This window comes from Lynx canadensis, chromosome D2 (genome assembly GCF_007474595.2).
Source record: "Lynx canadensis isolate LIC74 chromosome D2, mLynCan4.pri.v2, whole genome shotgun sequence".
NCBI lineage: Eukaryota > Metazoa > Chordata > Mammalia > Carnivora > Felidae > Lynx > Lynx canadensis.
The window spans coordinates 72,985,839-73,013,424 of NC_044313.2; the positions used below are offsets into that span (position 1 = coordinate 72,985,839).

A 27,586-nucleotide genomic window follows, 5' to 3' on the forward strand; every position below is an offset into this window, starting at 1 on the left:
GCGCACCTTAGCTTTCTCACCTGTAAAATGGGGACAATAATAGAATCCACCCTTCAGTGTTACTGTGACGGTTAAACAGATGCGAGGATTTCACGGGTAGCGCTTGATGCTCTACGGGCAGGAGCGCAAAGGAAGGAAACCAACACAGCCTGGCGTCGCACTGAAACGGGAAACCCATTACCACCACCACCGAAGCCAGTAGTGCAGGCCAGAATCCAACACACGGAAAACAGCTGCATCGAGAGTCTGAAAGAGGGCTCCCCAATACCACCAGCCCGAGAGGACCTCTCTGCTACTCATTCCGTTCCTCCCCCCCCCAACCCCCGTAAAATAAATCCACTATCTCTACGGATAAATTGTGCATAGCGACACTGTCACCACAAGAAGTAAAATTCAGTGTTACTTGTAGTCAGTATGGTCCCTGTTAACCTTAATTCAGTGAATTACTGAAACAAGCCACCTTTTAAGAATCACTGTGATAGGGTTCATGATTTTGGTCTACATTCAAAGCTCACAAAGTCCTCTCACGGCACGAATGCATTAATACATACTGGACAGGATGCTGAAGTACTAATCAGGCTTCCTTATCATTTTCTTTCTGGACAGTTCTTAAAAACAACTTTAAAAACTACATTATTAAAGCAATCATGTACATTCTCTGTTTTAATTAGCAGCCTGGGCTTTCCGTGTGCCAGACGCTGTTCAAAAGTTTTAGCATGTATGAGCTCACTTTAACTCTCATGATCAACTCTGTAACCCTCATTTTGCAGTGGTGGTAAATGAGGCACAGAGACATTAAGTAACTTCCTCAAGGTCACACAGCTAGCAAGGTTAAACACAGGATCCACACCTAGGAAGTCTAACCCCAAAGCCTGTGCTCATAAACACTATGCCTTTTTATGCCATGTTGGTTTTTTTTTTTGTTTTTTGTTTTTTGTTTTTATGAAATTGATTGTCAAATTGGTTCCCATACAACACTCAGTGCTCATCCCAACAGGTGCCCTCAAACCCATCATCCACCCACCCCTCCCTCCCATCTCCCATAAACCCTCAGTTTGTTCTCAGTTTTTAGGAGTCTCTTATGTTTTGGCTCCCTCCCTCTAACCATTTTTTTTTCTTCCCCTCCCCCATGGTCCTCTGTTAAGTTTCTCAGGATCCACATAGGAACGAAACCATATGGTATCTGTCTTTCTCTGTATGGCTTATTTCACTTAGCATCACACTCTCCAGTTCCATCCATGTTGCTACAAAGGGCCATATTTCATTCTTTCTCATTGCCACGTAGTACTCCATTGTGTATATAAACCACAATTTCTGTATCCATTCATCCGTTGATGGACATTTAGGCTCTTTCCATCATTTGGCTATTGTTGAAAATGCTGCTATAAACATTGGGGTACATGTGCCCCTATGCATCAGTACTCCTGTATCCCTTGGATAAATTCCTAGCAGTGCTATTGCTGGGTCATAGGGTAGGTGTATTTTTAATTTTCTGAGGAACCTCCACACTGCTTTCCAGAGCGGCTGCACCAATTTGCATTCCCACCAACAGTGCAAGAGGGTTCCCGTTTCTCCACATCCTCTCCAGCATCTATAGTCTCCGATTTGTTCATTTTGGCCACTCTGACTGGCGTGAGGTGATACCTGAGTGTGGTTTTGATTTGTATTTCCCTGATGAGGAGTGACATTGAGCATCATCTTTTCATGTGCCTGTTGGCCATCCGGATGTCCTCTTTAGAGAAGTGTCTATTCATGTTTTCTGCCCATTTCTTCACTGGATTATTTGTTTTTCAGGTGTGGAGTTTGGTGAGCTCTTTATAGATTTTGGATACTAGCCCTTTGTCCAATATGTCATTTGCAAATATCGTTTCCCATTCCGTCGGTTGCCTTTTAGTTTTGTTGATTGTTTCCTTTGCTGTGCAGAAGCTTTTTATCTTCATGAGGTCCCAATAGTTCATTTTGGCTTTTAATTCCCTTGCCTCTGGGGATGTGTCAAGTAAGAAATTGCTGCGGCTGAGGTCAGAGAGGTTTTTCTCTGCTTTCTCCTCTAGGGTTTTAATGGTTTCCTGTCTCACATTTAGGTCCTTTATCCATTTTGAGTTTATTTTTGTGAATGATGTAAGAAAGTGGTCTAGTTTCATCCTTCTGCATGTTGCTGTCCAGTTCTCCCAGCACCATTTGTTAAAGAGATTGTCTTTTTTCCATTGGATATTCTTTCCTGCTTTGTCAAAGATTAGTTGGCCATACTTTTGTGGGTCTAGTTCTGGGGTTTCTATTCTATTCCATTGGTCTATGTGTCTGTTTTTGTGCCAATACCATGCTGTCTTGATGGTTACAGCTTTGTAGTAGAGGCTAAAGTCTGGGATTATGATGCCTCCTGCTTTGGTCTTCTTCAAAATTACTTTGGCTATTCGGGGCCTTTTGTGCTTCCATATGAATTTTAGGATTGCTTGTTCTAGCTTCGAGAAGAATGCTGGTGCAATTTTGATTGGGATTGCACTGAATGTGTAGATAGCTTTGGGTAGTATTGACATTTTAACAATATTTATTCTTCTAATCCATGAGCATGGAATGTTTTTCCATTTCTTTAAATCTTCTTCAATTTCCCTCATAAGCTTTCTATAGTTTTCAGCATACAGATCTTTTACATCTTTGGTCAGGTTTATTCCTAGGTATTTTATGATTCTTGGTGCAATTGTGAATGGGATCAGTTTCTTTGTCTTTCTATTGCTTCATTATTAGTGTATAAGAATGCAACTGATTTCTGTACATTGATTTTGTATCCTGCGACTTTGCTGAATTCATGTATCAGTTCTGGCAGACTTTTGGTGGAGTCTATTGGGTTTTCCATGTATAATATCATGTCATCTGCAAAAAGTGAAAGCTTAACTTCATCTTGGCCAATTTTGATGCCTTTGATTTCCTTTTGTTGTCTGATTGCTGATGCTAGAACCTTCAAAACTATGTTAAACAACAGCGGTGAGAGTGGACATCCCTGTCGTGTTCCTGATCTCAGGGAGCAAGCTCTCAGTTTTTCCCCATTGAGGATGATATTAGCTGTGGGCTTTTCATAATGCCTACTTATGATGTTTAAATATGTTCCTTCTAGCCCGACTTTCTCGAGGGTTTTTATTAAGAAAGGATGCTGAATTTTGTCAAATGCTTTTTCTGCATCGATTGACAGGATCATATGGTTCTTATCTTTTCTTTTATTAATGTGATGTATCACATTGATTGATTTGCGAATGTTGAACCAGCCCTGCAGCCCAGGAATGAATCCCACTTGATCATGGTGAATGATTCTTTTTATACGTTTTTGAATTCGATTTGCTGGTATCTTATTGAGAATTTTTGCATCCATATTCATCAGGGATATTGGCCAGGGATATTCTCTTTTTTTTTTTACTGGGTCTCTGATTTAGGAATCAAAGTAATTTTGGCTTCATAGAATAAGTCTGGAAGTTTTTCTTCCCTTTCTATTTTTTGGAACAGCTTGAGAAGGATAGGTATTATCTCTGCTTTAAATGTCTGGTAGAATTCCCCTGGGAAGCCGTCTGGTCCTGGACTGATAAGAATATGGTAATTGCAGGGGACTTTAATACTCCACTTACAACACTGGATAGATCATCTAGACACAGGATCAATAAAGAAACAAGGGCCCTGAATGATACACTGGATCAGATGGACTTGATATATTCAGAACTCTGCATCCCAAAGCAACAGAATATACTTTCTTCTCGAGTGCACATGGAACCTTCTCCAAGATAGATCACATACTGGGTCACAAAACAGCCCTTCATAAGTATACAAGAATTGAGATCATACCATACATACTTTCAGACCACAATGCGATGAAGCTTGAAATCAACCACAAGAAAAAGTCTGGAAAACCTCCAAAAGCATGGAGGTTAAAGAACACCCTACTAAAGAATGAATGGGTCAACCAGGCAATTAGAGAAGAAATTAAAAAATATATGGAAACAAATGAAAATGAAAATACAACAATCCAAATGCTCTGGGATGCAGCGAAGGCAGTCCTGAGAGGAAAATACATTGCAATCCAGGCCTATCTCAAGATACAAGAAAAATCCCAAATACAAAATCTAACAGCACACCTAAAGGAAACAGAAGCAGGACAGCAAAGACACCCCAAACCCAGCAGAAGAAGAGAAATAATAAAGATCAGAGCAGAAATAAACAATATAGAATCTAAAAAACTGTACAGCAGATCAATGAAACCAAGCGTTGGTTTTTTGAAAAAATAAACAAAATTGATAAGCCTCTAGCCAGGCTTCTCAAAAAGGGAGATGACCCAAATAGATAAAATCATGAACGAAAATGGGATTATTACAACCAATCCCTCAGAAACACAAGCAATTATCAGGGGATACTATGAAAAATTATATGCCAACAAACTGGACAACCTGGAAGAAATGGACAAATTCCTAAACACCCACACACTTCCAAAACTCAAACAGGAAGAAATAGAAAGCTTGAACAGACCCATAACCAGTGAAGAAATTGAATCAGTTTTATGCCATGTTTAAGAAAAGCTTATAGGTACTAAAATCTAGAGGAAAATACACACACACATAAGTTATTCCCAAAACAAGAAAGACAAACTACAATGGAGGCATAAAGAATAGGTAAATAAATGAGTCACTGACCCAAGTTGGGCCCTGTAAGGACCGAGCAGATTACTGACAAGCATTGTCAGTGGAAGGAGCGGACAGAAAGCCTAGATGGGGAAGGATGTGGCATGTGCTTGTCGTCCGTGAAGCTCTACGAGGTGGCCTAGCGTGACTACAGCAAAATGGTACTGGTTGGGGGAGGAGTAGAGGGGAAACAGTGTAAGACCAGGGCAGACAACGAGGTCGAGAGGCAAGGATAGGGGATGCTGGATGTGTTAGTACACATTATATGTCATATATCAGATATTATGTATGTTATATGTCAAATACCATATATTGTATACATTTAGACACATTAACGTGTCCCTTACTGGCTGGTATGGAGGCAAAGAGTGCAAATCCACAATCTGTATCTAAATGGTCTTAAGACTGAAGTCACCACGCCTTTGTTATATACCTAATATTAGGACAGGAGTCCCAGTCTTCATCAAATATATGAACAAAGGATACTATGTTAAAGTTAAATTTCAGCAGACACTTTTCACGTCAGAATATTGTATGATAATCAAATACGTATTCTACATACGCCTCATTCAACCGAACTATACAACCTGAATCAAGGATTACCTGTCCATGGTCCATCTCTTGAAGATGCCGAATGGATGCATTTTTCAAAGGAGAAATAACTCTCCAAATGGGGTTGCCTCGTTTCCACCCAACCTTCAAATGGAGATTTATAAGCTCAGTTAATACCATCAGGTATAAATGGCAACGATCCAGATCGGAAACCTAAGACAAACAACAAAACACGTTAACACGCAGGGCTCGTGGTTTTCATCAACCTGTGAGAGTTCAGACAGAAAACAAATTACCTTATTTAAACGCAGTAAAACAAGATACTAATAAGAGAAAACAAGCCATCTCCTCCAAGAGGCCCTCCATAATCTCCCTGTGCAGAGCTGAAGACTTCCTTCCTTGTGCTGACACAGCGACTGCACTTAACGCAACTGCAGCACACGTCACCATTTACTCCTCTTGCTGGCGCTCTGATCACGAGACCCTGGAAGGCAGAGACTATGTCCTGCCAACTCTTGCGTCCCAGGGCCAACACGTCATAAATAATAACAATCAGAACAAGGAAACTGCCTTTGTTTCAGGCAGATTGCGACACTCTGTTCTTACTAGGAAGGCTGCGGTCCCACCTCCCTAAGACGATGACTGAGTTTCAGAGAGGACACACGGCTCACCAGCATCTCAGGGCTGGTGTGTAGGAGAGGCGGAACTGAACGCCTTGTATCTGAGACTTGTAGACACGTGCTTCAGTCCAGCTCTACCACCCTGTGATCTAACCTCTGCAGGCCTGATCCCTCATCCACAAAATGCGGACGGCAACACCCACCCGTCACCGGGTTCTGAAAGAACTGAACGTATGCTAAGTGGACGAGCCCCGAATGGTGGCCCTGATGATTACTACCGTGCTCATTACGGATGATATCCTCAGAGGCCTTCCACCACACCAGGAAGCACAGAATTCATCCATTTAATCAGTTTTTACTGAGCAGCCACCATGTGAGGCACTCCAAGGGCCAGGCCCCCGGGCAGACAGGAAGGAACAGCTGCAGGAGCTGGTGGAGACCGGACACTGAGGTGAGACAGGGAGGATTCTTAAATGAGAGGCTACAGAAACTGGCCGGATGGTGGTACATTCACTGAGGAGGGAATGGTGAGGGCTTCAGTTCTGAATGGCTGAAGTGTGACAGATGCAACTGGGCCATCAAAGAGCGCTAGGCTGACAGGGCGGTAGGCTGGGGAAAGCAGCCGGCGGTGAAGACGGAGACGTAGGGTCCCTGGCACCACCAAAGCTGGGGGTGCAGCCTAGAGCGCCTCCCTCAACAGAGGAGCGTGAGAAAATAAGGGCCCGGGCCACCCTTACAAAAGCGCCGACATTCGGGGTGCCGGGGTGGCTCAGTGGGTTGAGCGTCCAACTTCAGCTCAGGTCATGATCTCATGGTTCACAAGTTCAAGCCCTGTGTCGGGCTCTGTGCTGACAGCTCAGAGCCTGGAGCCTGCTTCGGATTCTGTGTGTGTGTGTGTCTCTCTCTCTCTCTGCCCCTCCCCCACTCATGCTCTCTCTCTCTCTCTCTCTCTCTCAAAACAAAACAAAACAAAAAATACTAAAAGTGCTGACGTTCAAGTCTATGTAGCAGAGAACAGACGTTCAAACAGAAGTGGGGGCGATGGCAGAGCGATGGGGCCACAACCAGGACAGGAAGGTGTCACAGACGCTGAGGACGACTGGTGTTTCCAAGGGGGAGTGGTTGATGTGTCCAGCGGGGCTGAGGAGTCAAGGAAACTAGGACTTGAAAAGCACCCGTTTGGTTTATGACAACGTTAGAGACAGCTGTTTCTGTGTGACAGAAGAGGCAGAAACCAGAGAACGGAGTGGCAGGGCGTGTTTGTAAACAAGCTGACGAAGAGAGGAAAACTGAAGGGACCATGGAATTGAGAGGGTCTTTAGGATGAGGGGCTCTTGAGTTGTTTCAATGCTCATGAAAAAAAATCCAAGAGACAAGGAGAGGCTGAAAATACGAGAGAGAGAGAGAGAGAGAAACAGAGAGACAGAGAGAGGAGGGAGGGAGGGGCGAGAGGGGGAGGGAGGGAGGGAGAGGGGATGGACAACCGTAAGGTTCTTGAACGGATGGAACGGAGCAGACTGCTGTGCTCTACAGGAACCTGGGAAGGCGGGAGATGGGTTCGGGTGTGGCAGCTGCTGGTCCCATGTTGGGGGGATGCAGTGTTCCCCGGGGGGGGGGGTGCAGTGTGCCTGAGGGGAGGCAGTGTGCCGGAGCAGCCTGCAGCCGAGCGAGGGTCCTCCCTCGCTCCGATTCCACGGCCTCACGTAGGCAACTTGAAATCAGCCATGGAAACTGATACGATACTACGAACCTGTCTTTTTTTCCCCTGAAAGCTGGTTGTTAAATAAAATCACATTAATCCTTCCCCCTTTTTCTTTTAAAAGTTTGTTTATTCTGAGAGACAGAGACAATGCAAGTGGGGGAGGGGCAGAGAGAGCAAGAGAGACCGCAAGAGCAAGAGAGAGAGAGAGAGAGAGAGAGAGAGAGAGAGAGAGAGAGAATCCCAAGTGGGCTTTGTGCTGACAGCCCAGAGCCCAACTTAGGGCTTGAACTCATGAAACCACAAGATCGTGACCTGAGTGGAAATCAAGAGTCTGATGCTTAACCAACTGAGCCACCCAGGCGCCCCTAGTCCTTCCCCTTTTAAAGCTATTTTTAGCTTTAAATTCCAAACAAACCAAAACAGTTATGTTCTGTAACGGGTACATGGAGGCTCATTATACTTCTTTTGTGTATGTCTGAAAATTTCCCTAATAGAAAGATAATGTAATACTGATGGTAACAAAGTGATATTGACGCAAAACAAACCCAAAGAGTTACTTCTTTATGAACCGCCTTCTTCAGAACATACGTGTAGCAATGCCACTATGAGCAACTGCTTAATAAGAAGAAAGCTAAACACCCCCCCACCCCACTCCAACGGGCTTTTTCTCCATATATCTTTGCCTTCCTGTCATAACAGTTCAGGTCTTGCAGCATAAAACTTGCCTTTTTTGAATTTTCACACTTGCTCATGAGGCTTTCAAATGTACTTAAGTGAGTATTCTAAAAAAAAAGGTGAAATAAGCATATTTTCACACTTTGTTCACAATCTATTGATTCTAAACCTTTGACATTTGTCCCTAGAGATTTCAAACAAACAAAAAAATTAATAAGCATTCCTACATGAATTGGCATTTTCAAAATATTCTTGAAGAAAAAGGGAAATTACTTTCTTTTTTTTAAATTCCAGCATAGTTAACATACAGTGTTATATTAGTTTCAGGTGTTATTTTTCTCAGCTGTCCTAGAAGGAACAGTCTGTGGAGAATAGAGACAGAGCAGGTAAGGAGGACACTTACCTCAGAACTGACTGCTTTCTACTCTGTGTTTCAGAATCACTTGCAGAGCTTTGGAAACATACATGTACTATTACCTGGTCCCACCCCAAACATCCCAAATCAGAATCTCTGGATCCTACGACCAAATACACATCGAATATGCTAAATATTCCAGATATGTTACACCATGCAAAACTCCCTAGCCCCTGGGAAGTAGATGTATTATCTCCATCTTGCAGATGAGGAAACTAAGGCTCAGAAAAGCTACATAACTTTCCCAAGGACTTGGTTATGACTCAGATGAAATGAAAGTAAGGAGGAGACTCTGGAGCTTGTGTTTTTTTCTGCTTCCTAAGGTGTCTTCTCCAGAAACTATCACATTAATTTTCTCAATTTAATACAGTGCCTGCCAGTAAGTAATCACTCAAATATTGATGAAAAGAATGAAAAGTGACTCCTAGGAATACTTACACTGCTCAGTTCATTCATGGTAAGCCGTCGGAGAATAAATTCAAAAATGCTCTCTGCAGTAGACATGACAAAGTTCTGAAGAAGAGTAAACACCTCATCTGTACAGGAAAAAAAGCGTGCAACTGAATGACAGATGTTAAGTTCCTCGGTACAAAAAAAATGCCAGATTTTCTAGTAAAAGTACATCTATGTTAAGCACGTGAGTGAATCGCTAACCAAAACTGAATTCCAATAAAACAACAGTCATTAGTATTATGGGGAAATCTATAATTCACCTTAAAACTCATTTAGGAGTTTTAGTTCTGGATAAGATGGAACAGGGACACACCAGCCTCTCTCACTATAAAACCCAGAGTGAATAACTGAGCAGCTATGTGGAGACTCTACAAGGTAAAAAGTAGTGGGAGGATTCAGAAAGCAGTAACACCAAACACAGTGACCTTGGTCTTCCTGCAGACTGGAACCACGTGCAGGAGCAGTCAAGAAAGCAGGCAGCCTGATGGGCCCTAACTTTCTCATCAGAGAATGAAAAGGGGGGAACCCCAGAGGAGCAGACAATGAGTCCTTAGGAGATTCCTGAGAGAGAGGTACTCAGGAAAATGGCCCCAGAAAGTGGTCTGTGAACTGCGGGGCTCCTCCCGAGCTGCCCTGCATGGACTGGCTACTAAGCAGCATCCCAAAGACTTTTGGAACTCAACTAACAGAGAGACAGCTGCCCACGTCCCAGACTGGCCACTGGGAGGATCACATGTCAAGGTCAAGACCACACCACAAAGGATCGGAAAACAAAAGTGACAGCAGAACAAACGCGCACAGAAGATGGGACATCAGGAATTGGGGCTGAACCTGAAGCTGATTGTCGTTGACACAAGAATATCAACATTCTCCACAGGATGTAAACAAGACCCAGAGTCTCATAACACGATATTCAAAATCTCTAGGATACGATCCAAAACAAGAGGGCACATGAAGCATCAGGAAGTTCCTACCCCACTAGGGAAAAGACAATCTACAAAAGCCAACAAGATGATGCAGACTCTAGAATAATCTGACAAAGACTCCCAAGCAGCTAATAATAAAATGCTTCAACAATCAATCAATACACACTCTGGAAACATATGGGAAAATAGAAAGTCTCAGCAAAGAAATGTAAGATATACGCAAAAACCAAATAGGAATTTTGTAGTTGAAAAGTACAATTACTGTAATTTTAAAAACTCACTGGATGGGAACAATAACAGAAAGGAGATGCAAGAAAAAAGAGTTTGTGAACTTGAAAACAGACCAACAAAATAAAATAAATCATATGCAATATGATAGAGTATAACCAAACTGCTGAAAACTAAAGACAAAGAAACAACCTTGAAAGCAGAGAAAAACAGTATTATTACCTACGCAAAGAACACTTGGAATTACCAGAGAATTCTAATGGCAGCCAGAAGCAAATGCAGTATTTTTAAATTGCTGAAAGAAAAGACCCATCAAACCAGAATTTTATATCCAGTAAAATATTCCTCAAAAGGTGAAATAAAGACACTCACTCTCAGATGAAAAAAAAACTAAGAATTCACTGGCAGCAAACCTGTTCCAAAAGAAATGCTAAGAGCTGTTTTTCAAACACAAAGTATATGATGCCCCAGGAAAACACGGGGCATCAGGGATGAAAGAAAAGCAAAAGAAACCACAAACATCTAGGTAAATACAATAGGCTACTCTCTTGAAATCTTTAAAATCTCTTTGATGGTTAAAAGCAAAAATTCTAACACTGTCTGGTATTTTTCAGTAAATGCAGATAGAAGACAAGTATAATACATGGGGAGAAAGGGGCAAAGGGAGTCCAAAAGGTGGTCAAGTTTCTACATTCATTTCAAGCAGTAAAACGTTAATTCTAAACAGACTGTTAGGTATGCACACTGTAATCCCTATAGCAATCACACACAAACACACACACAAAGCTTTAGATGTTTAGTAAAAAACACAATGGGTAAATTAAAATGGAATATGAAGTAATGTTCAAACTGCCCAAAACAAGCCAAAAGAGGGAAAGACGGAAATGAAAAATGGGAATAAACAGAACACAAAAAATAAAATGACAGACCTAAACCCAAACATATATGTAATTACATTAAATGCAAATAGTCTACACCAACTAAAAGACAGTGTCAGAATGGCCAAAAAATCATGACATATGCTGTCCGTAAGAAATTCAAAGGATGTGAATAGAATAAAAGTAAAAAAGCCAGGGAATAATACTATGCAAATTCTAATCCGAAGGAAGTAGGAGTGGTTATATCACTACCAGGCAAACTAGACTTCAGAGTAGAGGAAATAACCAGGGATAAAAAGGGATATTACATATTGAGGAAAGAGTCAACTCACCAAGAAAACACACTCTTCTAAACATGAACACATAGGCACCTAACAACAGAAGTGCAAAATACAGGACGCCAAACCCATAGAACTAGAAAGGAAAAGAGGCAAACTCAAACTCAGACCTGGGGACTCCAGCACTCCCCTCTCAGTAACAGAGGAAACAGACATGTCAAGTATATAAAATTGAGATGCACCACATAAGTCTTGGATCTGACATTTATAGGACGCTCCACCCACCAACGGCAGAATACACATTTTTTCCAGGTGCGCATGGAACAGTAGCTAAGACAGACCATACCCTAGATCATAAAACAAACCTTAATGAAGTTGTAAAAACTGAAAAGTGTACAAAGTATGCTCTCTGCCTAGAATAGAGTAAAAATAACAGAAAGATAATAAGAAAATCTCCAAACACATTTCTAAGTGATTCACGAGTAAAAGAGTCTCAAGAAAAGTTAGAAAATACTTTGCACTGAAATACAACACACCAAAAGTTTTGGGATGCAATTAAAGCAAAACTTAAAAAAAAAATTATAGCATGAGAGGTCATTGTCAAAAAGATCTAAAATCTACAACCTAAACTTCCACCTTAATTTTTTTTAAATAGGCAAAATAAACTAAAAGCAAGCAGACAGAAGCAAACAAAAAACAGGAAGGAAATTGGAAAAAAAAAATCAACAGGGGCGCCTGGGTGCCTCAGCTAGTTAAGCGTCCAACTCTTGGATTTTGGCTCAGGTCATGATCTCACAGTTTTTGAGTTGGAGCCCCACGTCGGGCTCTGTGCTGATAGCGTGGAGCCTGTGTGGGATTCTGTCTCCTTCTCTCTCTGCCCCTCTCCCACTTGCTTCCACTTGATGCTTAACTGACTGAGCCACCCATGGGCCCCAAATTTTAAAAATTTTAAACACAGGGCACCTCAGTGCTCAGTCAGTTGGGTGTCCAATTCTTGATTTCAGCTCAGGTCATGAGATTGAGCCCCACATTGGGCTCTATACTGACATTGAGGAGCCTGCTTGGGATTCTCTCTCCCTCTCTCTCTGCCCTTCCCCCACTTGCGCTGGCTCTCTCTCTCTCCAAAACAAATAAACAAACTTTAAATAAATGATTTAAAACACAATTCGGTCAAAGTTGCCCCAAAGAGCATACTGCCAAGCCTCAATCCCAGCAGCTCACAGTAAGTCTACCTGGGTATTTCTGACTTTACCCTTATTTCTTCACTGCCCCTGGTACTGGTAATTAATTCCCAGACTGTTTCCTCATTTATAAAATGGAAATAACTCTTTTCCATTTTCCTCTTCCTTCATAAAAGAAATCTTTCAGGATTAAGGTCTAGTTACAGTTAACAAAGCTTGATACGGTTTACCAGTCAAATGGAAGCCAACGGCTATCAAAATCAGTATTTCCCTGGCTCTTCCTTGGTGACGTAAAGAGAGATATGCCTGAGGTACAACAGGAACACTGACATTCTGAGGGAAAGAATATAAAGCGTGTATGCATTTAGGGACGCGAAACTGGAAAGAAAGACACTTTTCACGACCTTATAAAGCTGAATGTGCATGTATCCTAGGAACCAGTACACAACGCTGGAACCAGTACCCTAGGAACCAGTACACAACGTTGGTGGCAGCACACATGTGACAGTCATAGCCACACTCCAACGTCCAGCACTAGGAAAGCGCATAAATAGCGGTGCCATCATACGAAAGATTACACAACAGGGAAAGTAACGAAGTCTAACAAAGGATGTGGAGGAAGCTTAGAAACACGTGAAGTGGGAAAAGTTACAAAAGACTTCCTACGGTGAAGCGACATTTCTGTAAAGCTCAAAAGCAGGAAAACTGGACAGTACGTTGTTGAGGAATACCTACAGATGAAATAAACCCATTTTTTAAAGTGCACGGAAGTGATAAAGACAAAAGTCAAAATTAGGAGGCAAACAGAGGGGACTGGGGGGTAACAGGTAACATCGTTCTTAGCTTGGGTAGTAAGTTCACAGGTGTTTGATTATCGGGCATCGTAACTTACATATAACATCACACACTCGTGTGTGTGTCAAATACCACAGTATTCCAAATGGTGCCTATGACCCAGCCCTGCACTTGAAAGCACTGAGCTTAGTACAAACAGTCAACACATGTCAAAGGAACCCAAATTTATGGCCTTAGCGAGTTGAAAAGCTTATAAAAAGTTACCATTACATGCGTCCAGCACCTGATTCTGCTGCCAGTATCAAAAATATCAGAATTTGGAAACTGGCTTTAAAAGTTCACAGGCCACACATTAAAATATAATCCCATCAGTGTTTTCCTCAGGCTTTGCCTCACAGCAGCGCTTCTCTAGGATTTTCACACAGCAAATTTCTAAAATGCCAAGTGAAACTGCTGAGAACGGATTGGGAATCAAGGCTCATCCATGAATATTCTTGTCTCTAGTGTCTGTGGTTTCCAGCTACTGTTCTGCATGTATCTTTGTTTGAGGAGAGACGAACTCAACGTTTCCATTACCACTACACTTTCTGTATGAATTATTTTCTACTTAAAAGGTACTTAGGGGGCGCCTGGGTGGCTCAGTCGGTTAAGCGGCCGACTTCAGCTCAGGTCATGATCTCGCCATCCGTGAGTTCGAGCCCCGCGTCGGGCTCTGTGCTGACAGCTCAGAGCCTGGAGCCTCTTCGGATTCTGTGTCTCCCTCTCTCTGACCCTCCCCCATTCATGCTCTGTCTCTCTCTGTCTCAAAAATAAATGTTAAAAAAAAAAAAATTAAAAAAAAAAAAAAAAAGGTACTTAGAGGGGCACCTGGGTGGCTCAGTCAGTTCAGCATCTGACTTCGGCTCAGGTCATGATTTCATGGTTCATGGGTTCAAGCCCTGCATTTGGCTCTGTGCTGACAGCTCAGAGCCTGGAGCCTGCTTCAGATTCTGTGTCTCCCTCTCTCTCTGCCCCCTGTCCCTGCTCGTGCTCTCTCTCTCTCTCTCTCTCTCTCTGAAAAATAAAGATTAAAAGAAAAAAAAAAAGGTACTTAGAGACCAATGTATTTGCAAACAACTCTTTATAAAATGACTACCATTCTCACGCTTTAGCTTAATTTCTGCAACATCTATCATAGTGGCCATGAGAAAGGGATCTTGCTGTAACATATGTGAAATAGGGATCATTTTCATGGTCTGGAAATCAATGACTGAGCATAAATGGAAAAAAAAAAAAGACAAGCAAAGAAGATCAAGTTGTAAAATCAACAGTAACTGGCACATATGTAAAGGCTTTGTTGTCAGCTCCATGAGGGCAGGGGGCTTGTACCTTCACTGCTGGATCCCCAGTACCACCGGGAAATAGTCGATATCTGCTGAATGCATAAAGTAATCCTCTTATTTCAAAGAGTCAGGAATGTCCTCTCATTCCAAACACCAACAATATACCAAGCAAGACACCAACAGAAACCATTTGTCCTCACCATCTTGGGTACTGGAACCTTTCAACATGCAAGTGTGCAATAACTTCACCAGCAACTGCAGGCATCTGTCAGTTTTCAGCAAGGGCATGTAGGCATTTGTGCCCAACTTCATAAGGGATTCCAGAAGAGGATCTAAGAATATCCTTAATACATTCTGTGTTCTCCGCTTTTCACTAGATATTAAAAGACATGCCCAAATCAAGCATTTCAAAACCATGAAGAAATTCGTTTCCATCTATAACTTGCGGAACTGGTTATATAACTAATGGATTCAGTTAGACAGAATTAGTCTTCTAGATGATGCAGACACGTAGCACCTGTTAGGACTGATCTCTCCCTCTGGCCTCTTCGCTGACCTCTCCAGTCTGTGCTTTCTCAGGGAGTACAGCATTGCACTCACAAAGAAAGCACAGGGAAGAACGTTCCACACTCAACTTCAAGCACAAGTATAAAGGGAATCCTATACCCAATTCATTCGGAAATTAAAATGCTGAGACCCTGCTACAATAATTTAAAAACAAAACAAAACAAACATATGCTAGCCAAGGAAATGAGATGTTAACAAAAAATACAAAGAATTAAGGATTTATAAAAAAAACATCATAACCAACTTTAGTACTAAAGCTTTGTCTAGAAAAGAGATTTGATGTTAATCGAATTAACTGCATATCATGCAAATACACTAGCAAGTGGAAGTTGCTTTCTGCAACAATCATAATCTGGTGAGAACTGATCTGCGCACATTTTCAAAATATAAATGAGATCGCTTTATCTTTATTACGTTAATAAAAAGTACACATTTTACAAATGTGTTGGGTTTGACCAACCCAGTAAATTTCTTTACCCAATCATATGCAAGAATCTTAAAATCTGTTCTAATATTCTTATATAAAACCAGTGATTACTGTATATAGTGTTTCTGACCTTCTTGAACAGCTGAACTTACTAACCTAAAAGCTAATAAGGCCCTATTCATATTAATTTATTGTTAATTTTAGGCATTTCTTTAGTGTACTGACAATGCTCTAGTTTCTTCTTTTAATACCCTGTGATCAACTCCATACAAATAATCATGGAAAAGTCGGAACAGGTACCATAAATTTGATTAGCCTTTTTTTTTTTTTTTTTTTTTTAGCTTGGAAACACTTACCTGTATTGAGACTTCATTCCTTCCACATCTACAGCCAACAAGACCATCATTGCAACAAGCTTGGCTTCAAACCAGTCAGGCATAAAGCAGTTTTCTCCTGCTTGAATAATAATAGTCAAGGTTTGCAAAGTGTTAACAAAATCCTTCAAAGATGAGGTTTCAAAACAAAACAGCCAAATGATTATGTCTTATCAATATCAGATTATAAGAGCTGAGATGAAATGCAGGACAACACCTTACAGTATAGCTCATCGTTATACGTGTTTAAATACAAACAAACAGGGGGACCTGAGTGGCTCCGTGAGCTAAGCATCCCACTTCAGCTCAGGTCATGATCTCACAGTTCGTGTGTTCGAGCCCTGCATCAGGCTCTGTGCTGACAGCTTAGAGCCTGGAGCCTGCTTCAGATTCTGTGTCTCCCTCTCTCTCTCTCTGCCCCTCTCCTGCTCATGCTCTCTCTCTCTCTCTCTCAAAAATAAACATTAAAAAATAAATAAAACAAAACCAATGCCTTCTGCAGGACACAGATAAAGGAGCTGACCTAGGTGCTGAAGACACAATGGCTCCTGTGCTAACGGAATTTACGTTGCAGTAGAGGAGAAAAACATTCGTCAAAGAACAATGAAAGGTAAAATGACAACTGTAGTGACTGGTGTAAAATGTCACGAGGGAAGTGCACACTAGGAGGCTATGCTCTCCTCTTTCTGGGCAGTAAAGTGAAAGTGCCCTGAAGAACGAGTAGGCTGAGCACAAAGGCTGGGAAAGAGTACAGTAGTTGAAGGGATGCAAGGGTCTTCTGAAGCAAGCCGTGCTCCAGGAGATAGAGGGGCGCCCATGTAGCAGGGACTCACAAGTGCAAGGAGTGCCAAAGATGAGGTTGCAGAAACAGCCAGGGAAGAGACCAGAAGACTGAGCAGGCCATGCAAAGAATTCCTGTCTTGACCCTAAAGGCAAGGGAAGCCACTGGAGGTTAAAGTGAAGGCATATAAAACAAAGGGAGGAAACATCTGTAGATCCAAATTAGTAGTTTGAACAAATTTCTCCAGGCACAATGTGGGAGACAGACTGTAGGGGAAGCAAGAGGAGATTCAAGTGGATGGGTTAAGAGACAATTCTAGTATTTCAGTTGAGAGAAAAAAATTCCCTAAAATGCAACCAGGAGGAGGATGGAATAGGTATGGACACAAAGGCTCTGGAGCTTCAGACGTGCGTCTGAACCCGAGTCCTGTGCTCGTTAGCTGTGGGACCCTGGAATAACTAACTGCTCGTCCTCTCAGAAAACTTAGGTCTATGCTGAAACTAACCTAACACTGTGTGTCAACTACACTTAAAAAAAAAAAAAAGTTTAGATCACTTTCTATGAAATCAAGCTAACAAATAAGACTTTCCTTGGGTTTATTATAAAAATACATGCAAAGTTTCTAGAATAAGTTTTGGAAGAGAGAACATGGTTAACAGATAAAATGAGTATTTCCCATCTCTGAAAGCCAGTTAAATTAAAATAAGGCATGAAGAGAAGATTTCTTCTTTATTCGTGGTGTATTACTATAGTGAGGTCACACTTTTCACCTCAATTTCCAAGAAAATTTTTGGCAAGAGATCTAGTTTTCCAGCCCAGGAGTTTAAATACTTAAACCATTTTCTTAAACACTCTAATATATTTTGGGGATAATTTATTTTGATACAAATTTATTGGAATAGTACAGAAGATGGACAACGGTAAAAACATGCTTGCATGTAGGAGAACTCAGTTAAAAAATACAACAAAAGGAAAAACTTTGTTAGATATTTTAAAAAATCTTATAAATGGCACTTAGTTGCCGTCAATAAAAAATCTGCTCATATTTATTAAAAAAAATCCCAATGTTGGTGCTATCTAGAAAAATTAAGGAAGCCACATTTATCAGTGTAAAGATGAGTTATTCAAACTTATTCTCTGCAACATTTTTTCTCTCATTAATGCTTTACATCCCACATTTACACTGAAAATTCATTTATAAACACAGACTAAAATGAAATCAAATGCCAATACGCTCTTCAGTTCCCTCTATCTTCTTCTTTTTTTTTTAGTTCCCTCTATTTTGAAGAGCATTTATATAATCAGATACCCTTGACCTCACAGGAGGTGGAAGGGGTGGGGGTGCTATTTAAGAAGGAAACCTTTCCAAATCGCAGTGGCCCTTAAGCATCTTCTCCACTTACACAGCATGTGAGCAGGAAGCCTTTGGATGTAAATACTACACGTTTTGGTATGAACAGCACATGCTGGGTCCTCAAAGTGGCTACCCTGACAGTTCTCACTTCCTCCGGAAAAATACCAAGAGCACAGTTCTAGAAGCACAGATCCTGTCTGAATTCTTGAGCAATTTTTCACCTTGGATACCGAAAGGGAAGGTTGTAAATGAGAAGTTTAGTGGATATTTAATGCTGTCCTATTTAATTCCTTCTGCTGTCAAGGAAGGCCACAGTACGAGGCCAGTAATAACTGGGCGCCTTACTCCTCCAGAGGAAGGCACACCTTTGCAGGGAATTTTGCGGCAGGTTGCTTCCTGAGTACTTTGTCACCATACTAAGCAGATCCATGCTTCAGTGCAGTGGGTCTCAAACTTCAAAATAACTGGAGACTTTATTAATACAGAGGGTGAGCTCCTACCCAGAGTTTGATTCAACAGGTTTGGGATAGAGCTGGAGAATTTGTATTTCGAAACAGTTTCCAGGTGATGTTGGCATGGCTGATCTGGAAACCATACTCTGCAAACAACTGGCAGAGAATTCCTATTTATGCTCCGTTTTCTCTCCCTGGAGGTAGAAAAGTGGAGGCAACAGTGGTTTTAAGGAAACAAAAGAATCGCTGGCTATTATTAATCACCTTAATGCAACTTAGCCCCGAATCACCAAACCTTGCCACCATGAATTTTAAAAACAGAGTGCAATTCTAGAAAATGCAAACTAATCCGATGTCTTGAGAGCACATCAGGGCTCGTCTGTGCTTGGAGGAGAAAGAGGTAGAAGCAGGAGGTAAGAATTATAAAGGGGTGCGAAAACACTTCTGAGCCTGACGGTTATGTTCGTCACACCTTGCTATGCTGGTGGTTTCATATATACATAGGTCAAAACCCATCACACCGTACAGCTTACGTATGAGCAGTTTAACATACATCAATTATACCTCAAAGCTGTTTTTATCATTTGTTGTACAACTGCAATATACTACTTTGGGGTTATTCCATAGTTCTACATTTCTTAGTTACATTTTAAGTAGGCACATTAACCTCAAAATCTTCACCTATCAAATATGCTTTCTGAGGACCGCTTGATTTCAGTATAAATTTCTTCAAATGTATTTCACATTCTGGTTAATCTTAGCACATCCAAGTTCTGACAAGCCTTTGGTGCTATTTCCAAACTGTTGCACTTTCTGTAATTTCTGATCTTTAACATTTTTGTTTGTTTGTAGGTGATGCTGGTTCTGTGTGGTTTTTGTTGTTGCTCTGTCCTATTGTCTTAGGTATCGTGTGAACAACACAGCGTGTGTGTGTGTGTGTGTGTGTGTACCTCATATCCATCCTTACCTCTTACCATTCTTTCTTGAGCTCCATGTCATAAATACACAGATGAAAGATACACAGATATACAAATACACAGATGGATAGTGGCCTGCCTACTTTCTGCTCCCCGGACGCAAGTTCATCCAAGCCTTGTGGGCTGCTGCTTCCCTCTTTTCACCTTAATTTCTATTCACATGTCAGACGTCACCCACCTGGTGACGTCCCGCTACCTCTGCTGGTCTACCTGTTCTAAGCAGACAACTGCTCGTACAGGCTCCCCATCCCAGTGCTTATGGCTTTCAAGGCACTGTGCTAGGATTATCTGCTTACTTATCAACTTCCTTGCTAGATGATGCTCCTTCTGAGGGCAAGGGATACAGCTTTTATCTCTGTAATTCCGATGCCTGGCACTTAGAAAACACGTGATATGTGCTTGCTGAATCAATAGTATGAAAGCTACCTGTACTAACTATATACCAAAAGCCAAAGAAAAAGCTACTTTAGATGTAGAACCTGACTGAAAATAGTGTTTTGGCCAATGAGTCTTTATACAAAAACGAATGAGAATATTATATGTATCTTACGTTCAGAAACTCAAGATAAATATCGTTTGCTTTGGAATTTATTCATTTGGTCTCAGAATTGCCCAGTAGCTGTCAATTAAACTTCATAAAGGCACTTAGCCAAGGGCATTAAAAATCAAACAAACAGGGGCGCCTGGGTGGCGCAGTCGGTTAAGCGTCCGACTTCAGCCAGGTCACGATCTTGTGGTCCGTGAGTTCGAGCCCCGCGTCAGGCTCTGGGCTGATGGCTCAGAGCCTGGAGCCTGTTTCCGATTCTGTGTCTCCCTCTCTCTCTGCCCCTCCCCCGTTCATGCTCTGTCTCTCTCTGTCCCAAAAATAAATAAACGTTGAAAAAAAAAATTAAAAAAAAAAATCAAACAAACAAAAATATTAAAACAAACACAAATGCTTCCTTTGCACTTGAAATCAAGTTTTAATTTTTTTAAAAACTTAAAATAGCATGTTATATATTAAATAGTATATTTTAAGTTCTAGAAATATTAAAGAAATTCTAAAAATATCGTTTCATCCGATTTTGAGTATCTAATCAGATCTGACACTGTTATATACTCTAAATTATAAAACAAGTTCTATAGATATTTCAGGGAGCTTAACGTGTGTTTACTCTAGTAGGAACTAAAATTTATTTACTTTTGTAGGCCTAACAAAAGAATCCTCCAAGTAACAGCACAGAATTATTAGACATAGAATAAAATACAAAAGAGAAATATTCTACGAAGGAAGAAGAGATGAACTCACATATTTTGGAAGGATAATCATCTGATCGTTCAAAACCTATTCCATGATCAGAGAAATCAGTACATGAACACAACTTAGTCTGAGACAACGCTAGGAAATTTAAGACACGTTAAATTCAAAGATGTAATTTACCCAAATTATCCCTAACGACTTTAATGAAGAAGCATTAGAAATGTAAGAAGAATCCTAATTAATGAATCTGCTAATAGTTCTTCCCTTATGTAGTCTTACACATTTCCCCAAAGAAGTTGGAAAATTGATATCGGCTAAGTATCTGGTAAAAAGAAAAAAACTAACAAAACCACCCTTTCAAACATAACTTTTCTCTAAAACTACTTTTCAAAATCAGTTCATATTACATGTGATGTTTTGAAAACAAACACATAAAAGCTACCCATATTTATCTACAAATATTTCCACTGACAGAGGCTCTAAAAACACATAGGCGGTATGGAGCCTGTGAAGATTCAGTAATTATAGAATAAATTTGTGTCCAATTCCTACTTTGGCAACCTACTAGTTTCTTAAAACATACAAAAATAGTTTGAAAACCTCAAGTCCTAGAACAGATAAAGTACAAGTAGGAAACGTATTTTTACATTCCATTATTCACATCTGGCTGAAAATAGGAGTTGGATACCAGTAAATCACGCATTTCTTCGTTAAGCGTGTATCTTGATCTGAAAAAGTAGTTAAAAGTCCTTTGAAGACAATTTGGTGATACCAATCCATATAAATGATTTCAGACTTACTTTCCAAAGCAGGTGACTTCATATACTCTTGAACTAGGTTCTTCACATAAATATTTAGAGAGGACGTCTCAGGAAGTCCAATGCAACTACAATCTGAGGCTCTCCTGAAACAGTTTTCATTAACACGCAACCAATCACAGAGCTAGGAAGAAAAAATAGTTTTTATTTTAAAAACCTACCTGAACAAAGGGTTTCTAATTGCCCTAAGCCAATTTTTATTTCTTCCACAATAAACTGAATTTAAATAACTGAACACAACAAAGTAATAAAATATTTAGTCATGATGGAGTTCTACAGAGAATAGTGCAGATAGAAAAAAAAAATGTGTATATGTATATATATGTAGGTATCTGTGTATATACACATGTGGGTGTTTCAACCTCCCTCAGAGAGTGCGTAAACTTCATTAACAGGCAAGAATTTTTTTTTTTCAACGTTTATTTATTTTTGGGACAGAGAGACAGAGCATGAACGGGGGAGGGGCAGAGAGAGAGGGAGACACAGAATGGGAAACAGGCTCCAGGCTCTGAGCCATCAGCCCAGAGAACAGGCAAGAATTTTTAAAGAACGGCAGCACCTGGGTGGCTTGGTGCATTAAGCGTGCAACTCTTGATCTTGGCTCGGGTCATGATCTCACGGCTTGTAAGATCGAGCCTCGCATAGGGCTCTACACTGACACCATGGAGCCTACTTGGGATTCATTCTCATTTTCTCTCTCTCTCTCTCTCTCTCTCTCTCTCTCTCTCTCTCTCTCCCCCTCTGCCCCTCCCATGCTCACAGGCCAACAGGCACGCCCACACTCTCCCAAAACAAACAAACTTAAAAAAAATTTTTTTTAAGTACCTAATATATAGTACACATTTTGATAGGGTCTTCTAAAGAACATCTCTGTGAAAAGTGACACATTACATAAAACAAATTACAACCTTAAAATTCATTCCAACTTCACATACAAAAATAAAGATATGTTTGAAAGAATGCAGAATGAATGTATTAAGTTGTAATTAAAGTTCCCACCTTCCTGACAAGGCTACTTTCTATCATACATACCTTTGGAAATGTATGAATTAAAAAGAGAAATACTAGTCCTTTCCCATTACATCTTTTGGAAGATGTACAAAACTACAAGTCACAGAATTCAACTTTGATCACACATAATTGTGAATTCTGTTTTGAAATCTAATTATGTTCTAGGTTTTCCTTTTACAGCACATCTCTTACTGTACACATTCAACATACGAATTTTTTTTTAATTTTTTTTTTAACGTTTATTTATTTTTGAGACAGAGAGAGACAGAGCATGAACAGGGGAGGGGCAGAGAGAGAGGGAGACACAGAATCTGAAACGGGCTCCAGGCTCTGAGCTGTCAGCAGAGAGCCCGATGCGGGGCCCGAACTCGCGGACCGTGAGATCGTGACCTGAGCCAAAGTCGGACGCTTAACCGACTGAACCAACCAGGTGCCCCACAACATACGAATTTAAATACGAAGACAATCATTATGAATAAGTCTTTCTAAAAAATAAGAATTTTCTTAGAATTTTCTCCTTATTGAGGTCATCCAAAATTACATGCAAGGAGACCGTGATGCATCACCTGACCAAAGACAAACTTCATGAGTGAATGAATCAGTCAAGACTAAAACCAACATCCCATAGGTGCCAATGAATGAGCAGTTCAGAAACACCAATGTGTAGGTCTTTATTATCAAGTCAGAGAACTGTAAAATCTCACAGGGAGGCCAGCGAGGATACTGATCTCTCAACAGAATATACTTTTTCTTTATATTCCTCTCACACTGGTCAGGCTACGTTTCTTAATTACTGCTGTAAAATGTGTGAGGTTTTCCAAATCTTGCATTTCCCACAAGCGGCATCCTACTATGACAAAATAACCGACAGACAAGTAAACTCAAATTCATATCTGCTTCTTCCTTCCATCAAATCTGTCACAAGACTCAGAATGCTGTCTTCTTCAAAGAGTTTTCATGTCAGAATTATGATTTAAAATGGCATCTACCTAGCAGTCTCTGGGAGACAGGTTCCCTTGATTTCCCATTAAAATACAAGTCTCAAACGTTTATTTGGATACTGTCAAGGAAACAAGAAGATGCCACAGACTGGGAGGAAACTATTTGCAAGAGACACATTTCTGGTAAAAGATTGGTATCCAAAATATACAAAGAACTTACCGTTACAAAAACAAATAACCCGATTTTTACAAATAGGCAGAGATCTGAACAAACGCCTCATCAAAGAAGATACACAAAGAGCAAACAGCATATGAAAAGGCGTTCAGCATCACATCACTAGAGAACTGCAAATTAAAAAACAAAATACCACCACACGCCTCACAGAATGGCTAACGTTCAAACCACTGACAACACCAAACGCTGATAAGGATGTGGGGCAACAGAAGTCTCCTTCGCTGCTCGTGGGAATGCAAAATGGTACAGCCACTTTGGAAGACAATTCGGGCTCTCCTTAAAAAACTGAACATTCTCTTAACATAATCCACAGCAACTGTGCCTTTTGGTATGCACTCAAATGAGTTAAAACGTTATGTCCATATAAAAACCTGTATGTTAATGTTTAGAGCAGCTTTATTCATAATTGCCAGAATTTAAAAACAACCGAGGTGTCTTTCGGGAGGTGAATGAATGAATGAGCAGTGGTATATCAGACAACGGAATGTTATTCAGTGATAGGAAGATGTGAGCTATCAAGCCATGAAAAGACATGCATATTTCTTAGTGAAAGACGCTAATCGGAAAAGGCTTCACAGCATAGGATTCCAGTAAGAGGACATTCCGGAAAAGGCAGAACGATGGATGCAGAGAAAGTATCAGTGGTTGCCCAGGGTTTGGGGCTGGGGGGAGAGAAGAAAGGGACAAGTAGGTGGAGCACAGGGGATTTTTAGGGCAGTGAGACTCATCGGTGTGATAGGGTAATGGTATTTGTGTCATTACACACTTACCAAAGTCCATGAAATATACAAAACAAAGAGTGAACCCCAATGTAAACTATGGACATTAGTTAATAATCATGTATCAATACTGGCTCATCAATCATAACAAATATATCCCATTAACGCAAGATGTTAATAATAGAGAGGGAGGAGGAGGGGACTGGTGAGGAGGTGTGGGGACCTCTCTGCACCTACTGTTCAGTTTCTCTGTGAACCTAATACTGCCCTTGAATTTTAAAAATTACTTAGGTTGAGCTATAGGGAAATGCCATTTCCACAGGTTAAAACTGACCGAATATCAATGATTTTACGTGATTCAACATAATAGAGATTGCTACTGCAATGAGGACACTACCCCATATGCACTATAGCCAGAACTAAGCTAAGGTACATATATACATATTTGCTTCTATTTTTAAACAGAAAGAATTAAAGTTTGGGTTCAGATAAACCACCAGCCTGTAAGCTTTGTGAGGACAGCGGCCATGTGTATCTTGCTGACCACGAATTCCCAAAACTTAGCACGGAGTCCAGTGTGTGCAAAGTGTGCACACGAGAGTCTTCAGCAAACCAAGACATTAAGGGATAAGCAAACAGACCAAAAGAAAGTTAAAAAGAAGGAAAAAGATGAAGACATAGGAATGACTCAGAGAATGGAGAAAATAAGTGGAACTAATTAAGAAATCTAAGGGGGGCTCCTTGCTGACAAATAAAACAAGCATCCGGCTGGTCAGAGGGGAAAGGACAAAAATGGCAGTGTGTGTCAGACTTAGTGTGGATCAAGCATAGTCTGAAGCATTTTCACACGCATTTTCTCACTGAAACCTTACCATTCATACCATGTCCCAAGATAAATTTCAGATGGATCCACCACAATTTACAAACTGTACACATCAATGCCATGAAGGGACCTCATTTGAATACTTGAACAAAGCTGAACATTTGAACAAACAAAAAGCAAAGTACAAACACACTTACTGGGCATCTGGAGAAATTTAAACACCGAATATTTGAAATCAAGAAATTATCGTGAACATTTTTAGGTATGATAAGAGCCTATTTCAGCCCTTTTTAAAAAAATGTTTTTAATGATTTATTCATTTTTTGAGAGAAAGAGAGAGAGAGAAACAGGGTGTGAGTCAAGTAGGGACAGAGAGAGAGGGAAACACAGAATCCAAACCAGGATCCAGGTTCTGAGCTGTCAGCACAGAGCCTGACACGGGGCTCGAACCCATGAACCACGACATCATGACCTGAGCCAAAGTCGGATGCTTAACCGACTGAGCCATCGAGGTGCCCCTATTTAGCCCCTTTTAAAGTCTTTATCTTTTAGCAGCACATACTTCTAGATGAAATGATAAGATCTGACACAGAAGTCCAACAAAAAGAACTGATTAAATAAATTCTAAAAGATTTAATCACCTGAAATTTTAAATATCACATGGTGGAAGATTATTTAGCAACATGTTAAAATGCTCAAATGTACGTGAAGATGAAAAATAAAATTCGGAACAGCATAATTGTAACTTTGTTTAGAAAATCACACATATTAATATTTATTTTATCTTATTTTATTTTACCTTATTTTATTTTTAAGTAGGCTGCATGCCCAGCATGGGACCCAGCGCGAGGGCTTGAACTCACAACACTGGGATCAAGACCTGAACTGAGATCAAGTCGGATGCTTAACCGACTGAACCACCCAGGCGCCCCTACTATGTTATTATATGTACATGAGGTGAGAAAGCAAGACTGAGAATACATATACTGAAAACATTAATAATTAAGGCAAAAATTATGGATTTAATTTGGTTGCAGGCATTAAAGGTTATTTTTATTTTCTTTATATGCTTCTGTATTTTTCAGATTCCACCTAATGAGATGCAGTGTGATCAAGAAAATATGATGAAATTCTCATTTTTAAAGGCCCCGATTTTCTCCTCCTTCTTCATTCCATTACCCTACTCTATGCCCTCATGATTTCACACCTAAATTATTTTAACATGGTTCAAGTTGATTTCTCTTGTTTCTGAGCATACATAGACAAACTTGCTTTCTAAAATAAATTAATCACATCCCTGCCCTCGGTAATCTCAGTAATTGGGAGAAATATAAATCTTTTTTTAAAAAGCTCCCTGTCCTCAAAAACTGTAGAACTGTATAAGATTAGAATTCAACCAGCTAGACCCATCATATGAGCTGACGTGAGTAGTGTGGATGGAGTCCCATGGTTTCAGACAAAACAAAGAGGAGGAAGCAGACCAATGAAGACCGCACGGACAAAAGGAGCACCGTGAGGCCACAGTAGCACCCCGAGGCTGCCAAGGCTGTCACGGGTGAGGCAGTACTAGTTAAGGGTCTCCACAAGAGCAAGGGTGGCAGAAAAGGAAAGGCACTGAGGATTTCATGGTGGGTTTGATGCATAAAGTCAGGAAGAATCAGGAATTACCAAAATGCGAGACTTGGGCAAATGGGTAGATGGAACTGCCATTAACGGACAGAACAAAAACCAAAAGAGGAGGTCTGTGTTCCTGTTTTTGAGTTATCGTGACTCCTAATACAACTCATCCAGACTAGAGATCTGCCCACGAGCCCTACCTTCTCTTCTAAGTAAGTCTGTCTCTATCCCCAACATTCTCCTGTCTCCCCATAAGAATCCTAGCTGCACTGTTAGGTCCATTCAAAGCAAATATACAATATTTTAAAAGCTCTGTTGGTAGGGGCGCCTGGGTGGCTCAGTCAATTAAGCAACCGACTTCAGCTCAGGTCATGATCTCACAGTCTGTGAGTTCGGGCCCCGCGTCAGGCTCTGTGCTGATAGCTCAGAGCCTGGAACCTGCTTCAGATTCTGTGTCTCCCTCTCTCTCTACCCTGCCCCACTCGGACTCTATCTCTCTCAAAAAAAAAAAAACATTAAAAAAAAGAAAAAGAAAACCTCTATTGGTAGATAACAAAGCCATCACTGTAT

General features: G+C 40.7%; 1 protein-coding gene across 1 annotated transcript in view; it reads right to left on the bottom strand.

The window, feature by feature from the left end:
• Positions 1 to 27,586, bottom strand: part of TARBP1 (TAR (HIV-1) RNA binding protein 1) — a 90,334-nt gene that overhangs the window by 43,731 nt on the left and 19,017 nt on the right. Inside the window, 5 exon segments of the mRNA XM_030334182.1 lie at positions 5,259 to 5,420; positions 9,058 to 9,155; positions 14,881 to 15,053; positions 16,031 to 16,130; positions 21,653 to 21,794. Coding sequence (XP_030190042.1) covers positions 5,259 to 5,420; positions 9,058 to 9,155; positions 14,881 to 15,053; positions 16,031 to 16,130; positions 21,653 to 21,794 — 675 coding nt within the window.